Source organism: Phoxinus phoxinus (assembly GCF_949152265.1).
Source record: "Phoxinus phoxinus genome assembly, chromosome: 24".
Taxonomy (NCBI): domain Eukaryota; kingdom Metazoa; phylum Chordata; class Actinopteri; order Cypriniformes; family Leuciscidae; genus Phoxinus; species Phoxinus phoxinus.
The window spans coordinates 5473894-5485852 of NC_136899.1; the positions used below are offsets into that span (position 1 = coordinate 5473894).

General features: G+C 38.2%; 1 protein-coding gene across 1 annotated transcript; it reads left to right on the top strand.

The window, feature by feature from the left end:
* The first annotated feature begins 593 nt into the window (after window positions 1-593).
* On the top strand, window positions 594-6213 carry ca2 (carbonic anhydrase II). Its single transcript, XM_079601016.1, has 7 exons — window positions 594-1022; window positions 1651-1848; window positions 2695-2813; window positions 2921-3013; window positions 3724-3786; window positions 3896-4051; window positions 4900-6213. Exons 1-7 carry the CDS (start codon window positions 989-991, stop codon window positions 5017-5019), a joined length of 783 nt encoding a protein of 260 aa, XP_079457142.1. The 5' UTR covers window positions 594-988; the 3' UTR covers window positions 5020-6213.
* Window positions 6214-11959: the final 5746 nt, after the last annotated feature.

An 11959-nucleotide genomic window follows, 5' to 3' on the forward strand; every position in this document is an offset into this window, starting at 1 on the left:
AAATTTGGTTTAGACATTTAGCCAACTTAATTTAAAAAAAAAGTGTAGGCTATATTAAACATTTTGAGGTCGAGAGTAGTTTCGACTCTCGACCACGAGATGGCAATCAAATCCAAAACATAGTAACTTCATCTATGCACATAACAACATTTACAAATGGTATTTAAAAACATCTAGACTAAAATAATATCGGTTTTACTTTTTACAGAAATTGCAAGCTATTTTCCAGTAATTTACCCTACAATCATAATAATAATTTAAAATCAACGAATTAAAAATTAAATTGTAAAAATGTTTACTTAATTTTTGTATGCCCTTTACTAGAGCCTATAATAATAGCCTAATAATAATAAATACACAAATTACTGACTAGTACCTGTTGGTGTTTGTGTTACATTTGTGACACTATAGCCTAAATACAATATGTTATAGCCTACGCTAGTCTATATGTTCATAATTTCATTAGGCTACACACACTGACTGTAGTGTAGCACATTTAAAAAATAATTTCTGTTTTCACTCATAAGGTCTTTTTCTTTGTAAAGCGTCAAATATTAGCCGTAGTAGAGTGTTGCGTAAACCCGCCATTCATTCTCTCCGCTGGCGGATCTGATGGAGGGATGATTCGTTTACTGCACTCATTGACATTACTATCACACTGTCACTCTACGTCACCAGAACCTGGCGTGCCACAAGTATCTACGCAATCACAGAATGCTAAGAATGTCTGTCGAATGGATCCGTAGATCAAAGCAAAATGACTTCGATATTCCCAGCGATGCGAGCGCGCATTCCGAAAGAGCGAGCGAGCGCGCGCAATATCGATCTCTGTAGCTCCTCCTGCTGATCACACACTTAATATACGGTCATGTGAACAAACCGCGTCCAGAAATGCGCTATATAAACCTACAGCTCATCTGTCTGAGGACACTGCCACTGCTTTAGGACACTTGAAGACACTTGAGAGGACCACGGCACAGCTGTCATAATGTCTCACGGATGGGGATACGCAGACCATAACGGTAGGCTAACATCTCACACGTGATTATGATTTTTCAGATTCATATATGATTTCATAGGTTAATTAAATATAACATGTAAAATTAATCAGATTATTCCCCATTAACTGCATTTGCCCTCTTTGAAACTAAGACATTTTCACCTTGTCCCTGCACAGTCAGCACTATATTTGACAAGTACAGAATGTACAGATTTCACATATACTATATGCATAAATAAATGCATATAAATCGGTATTTTGTATCGAATATAAAACTTTATATTTTTTCTTCACATAAATGCAGATTTTTTTTATTTCATCCCAAATGCAGATAGTAGCCTACTTTGGACATTGCAATTCAAATGCACGTGTTTGCCCTTAAATATGTTTATTCAAATGCCTATTTTCACATTTATTTATTTATTTATTTTTCTTTCATGATATAAAGGCTTTTTAATTCCCTCCAGCAAAGATGTAAAAGATATTAAGCAACTGTTGTGATTTAAAAAGCAGCCACTGAAAAATGCACGATGGATAGATGCTGCTCAATTATTTGTTTTATGAATATAATTTCATGTACTGTAAATGTATGTTTGTGTCCCCGATGTATAAATAGCACTGTTTAACCTCTGTGTCACCTTCCACTGCAGGACCTCAGAAATGGTGTGAAACCTTCCCCATTGCTAATGGACCTCGCCAGTCTCCAATAGACATTCAAACCACTGGAGCGTCTTACGATGCTAAACTGAAGCCGCTGAAGCTGACGTATGACCCCGCCACTTCACTGGACATCCTGAATAATGGACACTCTTTCCAAGTGACCTTCGCCGATGATGACGACAGCTCAAGTTCGTGACCTCTTTGTTCATTCTTAGAATGAATTGCCAGCCTATTCTTGTATTAATCATTAGCTTAACTTAGTCAGAGTGTTCCTGAAACGACTGCAGTGTTAACCTAGATACTTTTTACAAGGAAAAGTTATGTAATAATGAGGTTGCATCTGACACTAATGTAATCCCAGAGTATTATTGCTGAATATTCACTGTAAAACAATGATATGGTCAATAATATGTTATGACAACACATGTTTTTACATTGCTTTAACTCGTCAAAGTAAGTTAAGCAATTTTCAACTTTTTTTTAATGTTATAAAATATCTAACCCATGTTTTAAGTCAGTTTAATGTAATTTAAGTTAAAATGACTGAAACATCCAAGTGGATTGTACTTAAAAAAAATGTAAAGCAACTTTTTCTGCACACTATTGAACATGTGCTCTTTCTGAAGGGCAAATCATTGGAAAGCATTTTGAAAGTTGGCTTTTGCTCATACATAGTTAAATATTAATTTACAACAGCATTCTGTAATGTTTTATCTTTGCAAACACAATTTTATAGTTATGGTTATTTATAGGTTATAGTCTATTGCATGTCTAAGCAAGTGTAAAGCCTAAAATTAAACTGATGTGTAAAAACACCTCAGCTATCTCACTCCCCAGTGACAGATTCTTTTGAGTTGTGAGAAATCACACATGTACACACAAGATTGCATTCAAGCTGCTAAGCAGTGAATGGTTTGTTTAGAGTATCATTCACATGAACTTTGACAGAAAAAAAGGGAGATGGAACCTGTGTAGCAAGTTGAACCATTTAACCTACACATTATTTAACGGACTTTGACGTTTGTTTGCTCTAGTCCTGACAGAAGGCCCGATCTCAGGTAAATACAGACTCAAACAGTTCCACTTCCACTGGGGTGCCAGTGACGACAAAGGCTCCGAGCACACAGTCGATGAGAAATGCTACCCAGCCGAGGTATGAATCCCTGAGCATACGGGCAAATGCAATGGTCATGGAGACGTTAGATGTTTCATTTTATATGTATAATTCAATATTAATGTCCCTAATAAATTAATCTTTAGCTCCATCTGGTCCACTGGAACACAAAATATCCCAGCTTTGGGGACGCAGCCGATAAGCCTGATGGTCTTGCTGTGGTCGGAGTTTTTCTGCAGGTTTGTGTGCAGTCTTACATTTTGGTCACACTTTAGATTAGGGTCCAATTCTCACTATTAACTATAACTTTTGCCTCAATAATCTCCTAATTACTGCTTATTAATAGTTAGTAAGGTAGTTGTTAAGTTTAGGTGGATTAGGGATGTAGAATATAATCATGCAGAATAAGGCATTATTATGTGCTTTATATAAACAGCAAATATCATTATGATATTTTTGCACGAAAATAAAATGTAATAATAAAACAAAAAAGAATTAAAACAATATATTATGCCTTAGTCACATTCTTTCCACAAATCTTTTCACAAATTTCTATTTCTACTTTCCATTCATCAGATCAGTTTGCATGAAAATATTTTGCAGCACAACTGTTTTCAACATTTATAATAATCAGAAATGTTTGTTTAGCAGCAAAAATTACAATGATTTCTGAAAGATCATGTGACACTGAAGACTGGCAGAATGATGCTGACAATTCAATTACATTTCAAAATATATTCAAATAGAAATGAATTCTTTTAAATTAATTATATTTTTATTTAAAGTAATAATTTTTCTCTATATTACTGTTTACTGTATTTTAATCAAATAAAGCTTTGATGAGCATAAAAGACTCAAAATAAAAGAATAATTAATATAAATAATATGCCTTAGTGTTACATTCTTCCCACAAAATTAGGCTTAAAAACTTTTTCTTTTTTTTCATCAGATCGGTGAAGACAATCCTAAGCTTCAGAAGATTCTGGATGCTATGGATGCTATCAAGTCCAAGGCATGTCTACCAATTCAATTACATTTTGTTGTCATTTTTATTTCTTGCTAAATATTGAAATCAGTTCCGCTTCATTCATGGTCAATTGTGTGTGTGTGTTATCTTGCAGGGAAAGCAGACCTCATTCACAAACTTTGACCCAACCTGCCTGCTCCCCAAATCTCTGGAGTACTGGTCGTACCCAGGGTCTCTGACCACCCCCCCTCTGCACGAGAGCGTCACATGGATCGTCTGCAAGCAGCCAATCAGCGTTAGCTCTGCGCAGGTGAGACATCTATGAAACATAAATGTACAGAAATTCTGAAAATTCTTAATTGACATTACTGGAATAAATTACCTTTTTTTAAACATACTCAAACTGAAAATCAATTAATAATATTACATTTAAATTTATGATAATAAAATTTCACAATATTACTGATGAGCATAAAAGACTTCTTTCAAAATATAAAATCTTACTGACCCTAAACATTTGAAGAGTAGTGAATTGTCCTATAAATTCAATATATATATATTTTTAAAGTACATTGCATGTTATTATGAATCAGTGTAAATATATCAATATAAAAACTATGTATTATATAATTTGTTTTAAATTAAATATTGCACTGTAGTCACTACTTCACTAAAATCATGTGAGCTACCCAAATGTATGCAATCCAATGAGAGACCATGCAATTATGATTGATAATGTTTTTAGTCTTTAGGCCTTCCATTTTAAAAACCGGCAAGATATTTTCCCTCATCTGAGACATTCAGACGAGACAAACTAGACAAAACCGCCGTCTAGTCATAGTCAGTTGTATTTTCTTCTCCATTCAACCTCTCCGGCATCTTTTGTGAAACTCAACACAATGTTTACACCACGACTTTGTTTCAAGGCTGTTTGCACATAACCTCAGGTCGCCATGCCTCATTTCCTAAGCCTCTATGAATATGAAATTAACTTGACTAACCTGAAATTCTCTTCAAAATGGGAGAACGAATGAAAATGAGTTTGTTTAGGACAGTTAATGTTTAACCAGTTGGCAGAACTATAAGCATTCCCCCAATACGTAAATAGTAACAGATGATGAAAACTCACAGCATTTCTCATTTTCTCTTCCTGTACAGATGAAAAGATTCCGATCTCTGCTTTTTACCGAGGAGAAAGAGGCGGCCTGCTGCATGGTGAATAACTATCGCCCCCCTCAACCTCTTAAAGATCGCAAAGTCTGTGCCTCTTTCAAGTGAAGGATCCCTCCAGACCCCGCCACCCCTTCCTCCCCTTCCTTAGTAGGATATGCAAGCGGCGGGGCCCGGGGCTAAGGGCCTCAAAGCACCTTCACCCTCCATGCAGTGATGCTGGGCGACCTGCCAGCTGTCCAGCAGAACAGATGCGCTGTTTGGAGAGTAAAGAGGCTATGCAGGGAATCGTGCGTTTGTACTGCCCCTCTATCTTTCTTTCTGCTTCATTCTCTGGTTTACTTCATTAGTGCAAAGCAAATGCTTGAATTATTTGGAATTAGAATGTGTGCCAACTTTGTTTGATGCTCTGATTTACATATGTGATGCATAGACAAACAAAACAAAACAAGAGAAGCAATATACACACTGGATATTTAATACATAAATGGAGTATTTACGTATATTTGTGTTGGTCTATAGAGATTAGGCCGGCGTCTGAGATTAAACGCATTGCGGCCGATACCTGAACACATGCCATCTGTGCCTGCTGTCCTTCCCTGCCAGGCTGTAATCTCTGGCAGTCTCAGCAGCGCCGAAGCTTAATGAAACCCAGTGGACTTTTTCCGTCAGGCTGCAAGATCTAGAAAATCCCCATTGCAAAATGAACGCACGTGGCAAAATGTCCATGTGGGCACGCCGGGAAATCACGCACAAAATCTATCGCATACTGTACAATCAGAGCAGCTTTGGTTTGGTGTATTTGTGCCTCAGATCATTGTAATTGCATATTCGTTTTGTGTGTTTCTGAAAGATGTCATTTATAGCAAGATTTCAGCTTAAAAGAAGTAGCAATAATTGCATGAAACCCCCGATATAATTCCTTAATGTGCTGTCCTTGTTGAGTTTTGCTAAATGCCATGCTTTAGTCTTGGACTGTGAGTGAAATTCGTCTTTTCAGCTGTATTGAACAGCAATGCACAAGCCGTGACAAGCTACAACAGTGAGTCTAAAAAGCCAACATGCCAATCGATAAAGTGAAGCAAGGAGGTCACCATCCGCTCCTCTGAAGCACTGGGACCACTGGATTCATGTTATGCATTTGTAAAGACAACGGGTTTGAAATCTATTGTGTAACATGTTACTGAATGTACTTTACTTGAATTCGAGGGCTATGTTAAGCAATATTGTTCAGCCATACTCCGATCCACTATTTCCGAGAGGTTATTTTAATTAAAGATAATTAAAGATATTTTATGCTTATTTTATGTGTGTCATGTGTTTGTGATGCAACATACACAGTTATTTACAATATAAAAGTATATAGGCCTACAGTATAAACAGCTATATTTACTAATCCCTTAGTAAATGGTAAATGTTTTAGATGGGAACATGTCATTTCAGCAATTAAAGGTGATAGGCAGTGATTTTATATGCGTTTTCTCCCACCAGTCTCTCCCAACAGTCTATGCCAGTCCCCCCCCCCAGCAAACGGATTGTCGTAATTTAATTCCTGTCAAGTCAAAGCACATTTATCTATGTAGATCTTTATACAATACATATTGTTTCAAAGCAGCTGCACAATCATAAACAGGAAAATAACAATGTCATTAATGCAAAGTTCATCAATTAAGTAACAACATTCAGCTCTACAGAAGAGAATAGTGACATTGTTCAGCTCAATTCAGTGTTGACACTGTTGCGAAGTTAATTAATTATGAAACAACTGCAATTCCAGCTATAAAGCAAGTCTACAGCTCAATCCAGTTCATGTTTTTGTGTTCTCATCTTATAGTGTTAGTAGGCCCAGTTAAAGGTGCTCTAAGCGATCACATACCGCAAACATCTCCTCACTATCCGCTAGCTGCCTGTCCCCTTAACACACTGTAAAAAAACGCGGTCTCTGCAGAGAGCCCAAGCTCCACAAACAGCAGCAAAAACAAACTGAGCAATAAACAGAGCGACCCGACCACGAAACATAACAAACTGTTCCAGCCAATAACCGACAAGAATGATGTGGGGTGGGGTTTGGGGGGTTATTGCGTGGATGAGGAGGAGGGAGGGTCTAGCCTCCAATTGTTTGATAATAATTTAAACATCAACAAGAGGTTACGCCAACCGAGATCGCTTAGAGCTAGCCTGGGAAAACCCAGACCACTTCCGGCAAATTTAGATTTGCTCTGCAAGTGGGTCTGGCAAAGAGCCCATTGAAACCATAGACAGTATATAAACTGGACACAGCGACCCCATAGGTTTCAACGGAGAGAAGTGAAGTCAATTAGAAGCACTCACTTCCTGATCGCAAGGCGAACTGCGCAGGCTCAAACTGAGCTTGACGATGTAGATGTGACGTGAGCAACCTGTAGGTCTTCCAGTAGCTGTGCCGAGAGAAATCTGAATCATTCCCTTCCGAATCTCGCAGAGACGGAGAGCGTGGGTATTTGCTGTCCATGAGCTAGCAACGGGAGCAACTTTATCACTCTCTATGGGCTTCTCCCTTGACTTTATGCCTCCACGTCCTCCCGATTGCTTGCGAGCTTCTCTGCCTGTCCATACGGTAATTTTTCGACTTGTGCGACAGAGTCGCGCGGGTATGACGCAATCGTTAGCCTATTTTTACAAAAACTGCTTCTACGGGGCCATAACGTAAGATACAAGGTAATGGAGCCTTTTATACATTTTCGTGTTTCTTTAGAAATAAACAATGGACAAACGGTGTCTTTAAACGCCTCAGATGTAAAGTTATTCGCTGTCAAAGTGACGCCAAAATGAATGGGAGTCAATGGAATGCTAACAGCAGGTGGGGGTCCGCTAGCCAATGGCGGCGCCCAGGTCGGCTTCAATGTCTTTCGGAACACTGCCCCCCTGGTTGAAACCAATTTCCAATCCGTCGAAATCGCGGCACCAATCAGAAACGTTGGGGCGGGCTTTACACGATGACGACAGAGCAGCGACGGTGACGCAGATTTTGTACATTACAAAGATGGATGCCGCCGTGGAACATCACTCGTTCGAATCAGCTATCGCGTCTGTTTCAAGCGATTTAAAATGGTCATTTACAAAAACGGCAAAAGTCGTCAGAAGCCATTGCTACATCTTCCTGAAAAACACAAACAGAGAATTGCTGAGAGTCTCAGATGTTTCTCCGTCGCTCTGATTGGTTTTTAGATATATCCAATTGCGCCCAGAGCCATTTGAGCGACGTCCGTTGGTGACGCCCCTGTGGAAATGAATTGTCTATGGAGCTTTGCCAGACCCTAACTCAGTTACAACTGAGAGTGGTCTGGGTTTTCCCAGGCTAGCTTAGAGCACCTTTAAACCGATAATATTTTATGAATATTAATTATTTTCACATTGAATCTCTGATTAGCCTAAAGTTTTTATAATCTGTGTGCTAAGAAAATGAAAATAGCTACACTTTTAGGAATGGAGTTTTGGTAGTGACAACTTAAATATAAAAAACAACAAAAAACGGGATAACCTGGCATCTCTTGAGACTCCCCTGCTAGTTCGCTGTTAATAGGCTAGTTTGAGATGCGCCTCGCCTCGCCTGAAATGTAGTCGAGACTCGAGAGAGTGAAAAAAGTGAAGGCAAGATGGACAGATCTCTCTTCTCGCAGTGATCAAAGACGGATATCGCGGGATTCACGCTCGTGCACGGTTTTGCTAATAAACTGGATGTAATTAAAGTTCTGTTGCTTTTATATAAAAATAAATATAATGAACAAGACACCCAAATTACTTATTTAATTCCATTCAAAATAAAGTGTTAATCAATCATTTTTACTTTAATACAGACATATGTTTATATATATGTTTTAATAAAATTACATCACATAACCCATATAGAGTTCACACTGTCAGAAAGTTTGGGAATATTCGCTCATAATTTATACACATAAAAACATGATATCAGAGTTTTAAAATCAAACATTTTAAAAGAAAACAATAGGCCCACAGAACGGCCCAGATCCGGCCCTCTAAAAACTGCTGGGTTGTTTCAACCCAATTTTGGGTCAAATATGGACAAACCCAGCCGTTGGGTTAAATTTTTACATTACATTTTTAACCCAACGGCTGGGTTTGTCCATATTTGACCCAAAATTGGGTTGAAACAACCCAGCATGTACGAGATGTAGGCCGGATCTGGGCCGACACTGTTGCTTTCTGGGTAGCAAAACATAATATACATTCCCCTTCTCCACTCTTTTAATCCACCATAAAGGACATATATTAGCACAGTCAGGACTGTTTTGTCAGCTGTGTCCAGCTAAAACCAGCTGACTCTTCACCTCACGAGCAGTATGACATCATAATTCAATCCCATTTAAATAAACATTGATTTACCTGCCGGTCGCACATTGACATCAAAGTTCACAGTGAGATCTGAGGGAACAGGATTATGCTAATGAGGTCAGCACGACACATACCGCCTTCATGACACCGGCGACAGACCCAACCTCCCAGAAATCGATGTATTACATAAGAACGCGGTCTGGTGATATAAATCAGAGGGAATAACAGTATAAATCTCACTCACATGGATACACACACGCCAACAAGCAGCTAATCTGTAGCGCAGTAAATCCGAAAGAGCATCCTGGCATGAACACAGCAGTGCGGCAAGAAACATGACCTACAGCCAAGGACGTACTACACACACACACAGTTCCAGACAGGGACAGCCATGTCCGCAGGCTTGCTAATACGATGCAGAGAAAGCAGGCGTATCGTCGCACATTAAGACAGACAGAAAGATGTATAAAGACGTACGTGAAAACTCACACACACGTTTCATGACGTTGCTGTCACGATTAATGGATTCTCTGTAGTTAATGTGTCCTCTGATGCTTATCGTAAATCCTCTTAATAGAGCTAGAGACCTTCTGTATGCGCATACGCTGCTTTTATGGCTCTCTATACTGTAAATTACTCAATAAAGCTGTTGTGGAGAGCTTGGGAACATTGCTCTCTGGGGTTCACATGGCCCTAGGCCACGAGGTCCGAGGGCACCGTGAAGGCCAAACTTTAGACACTAACTATAATAAGTAGCTTAACTTTGCAGCTACATAATTCTCATTAATTTGCAACTACATGTCAACTAACTCTCATTAGAATACTAGTAGACAGACGGTTAGGTTAGGGTTCGGGTTAGAATAAGATGACATGTTGCAAAGTTATAGTCAGTAGAATGTCTGTTCATCAAAAATAAAGTGTTAGCAGATATTAAGCAGACAGTCTACTAATACTATAATGACTGCTAGTTGACATGTAGTTGCAAAGTTACTTATAGTTAGTAGAATGTCTAAAGTGAACTATTGAAATAAATTATTACCATATTATTTTGTGCAGATAAGTATATTGTGTCTTTGAGCTGCTGTTGTAAATATCTTGTCAAGCACAGTGTACAATAATTTACACACAGGCATGAAAATGTCTGTTCAATAAATCAATATACTACTGCATCTGAATGCATTTAGGCTTTAAAAAAAGAGCAGCACGGAGGCAAGGGGATTTCTCATTGAAGGTGTTATCTGATGGAAATGTTTTTCTCAATAACTTGCGGTTCAGGATGTAACAGCACATTTGATTATCAGATAACTGCAACATTTTACCTCTCGCTGCATCTTCTGAAAATGCCACAAAGAACATTCCTTTATCTATAAATAGGCTTCTGACTAAAGTCTACTTTGATCTGCCCACTTTGAGGTCAAATAAACAACCACACACACAAATAATAAATGTAAAAAATCTTAATTTTTCAAAGATTTTAAAATGCATTAGTATTTTTTTTTCATGATGGATGTTTGTGTCTTTAAGAATAATGATGCAATTAACAGGATGTGTGTGTCTGAAAATGAGGACAATTCAGGACTTTATGCATGACTAACCTACATAAGTGTATATATATGTTTTCCTTTCCAAGAGACACGTTTTCCACCTCACACCTTATGTGGTTTCAGTTGTGTTGACATATATGTGTTATTCATAAAAACCCAAACAGTACAAATATTTCCCTTAATTATTATTCCAATAGGCTAATTAAAGAATCTATCAAAGTGGGATCAATTCCTGGGAATAATAACATGTGAGCAAAAGCAGACTTGCATGGAATATGTGCTTGCTAAACAAAGATTGAAACATCTAAACATCCCCTGAATGTTCATTTAAATATTCTGATAATTCGATACTGCTTTCAGAGAATAAAGATAAAACAACCCAGACACCCGGACAACCCATCTTTCCTGGTTTCTGTTGATTACTTGGGATTCAGAAGACACTCTCTCCATCCATCCATTCCTGGCGAGAGCACAGAGGTATTAGTGTGACAGGAGGAAAGTGTGTCACCTGAGACATACTGTTGTTCACTTTGCAAATAGGTCACATGGTAACTGCTCACTTTCCCCGAATAGATGAATGGGCAGCTCTTGACTACAGGATGCGACAAACACGGGGACAAAGATACATTAGTTAAATGAATACATTTCATTTACTCGCCCTCATGTTGTTCCAAACCTGTATGACGTTCTTTCTTCTGTGGAACATAGAGGATTCATGTTGATGGGATATTTTCAAACAAGGTCTGGCACTGTCAAGCTCCAAAATGACAAAATGAAAAAAAGCAGCATAGAAATTTCATAACAGTGGCCTATATGACTGCATACATTACGAGTCTTCAGAAGCTGTTTGAGGAACACATTGAAAAGTCACACAAAGCTGTCAAACGGCTACAAAAGACTTGACATATTCTACAAGTTCATAGGTACCCCTTTTATTATTAGTTTTTCGGAGTTTTCATGTTTTTAATGAAAATATAAGAAAGTGTGTCATGCATGTTTGAAATGAAACAAGGGTGAGTAAATTATGACAGAAAGTTTATTTTTGGGTGAATTATCCCTTTAATTAGCAAGAAATTATGCATTCAGTGCTCCCTTTCTCAGTCTTTCATCTGCTCTCTGCCCATCTCCTCTTCAGTGCAGAGCGTCTGTACTCAGATATGCCCAAGATA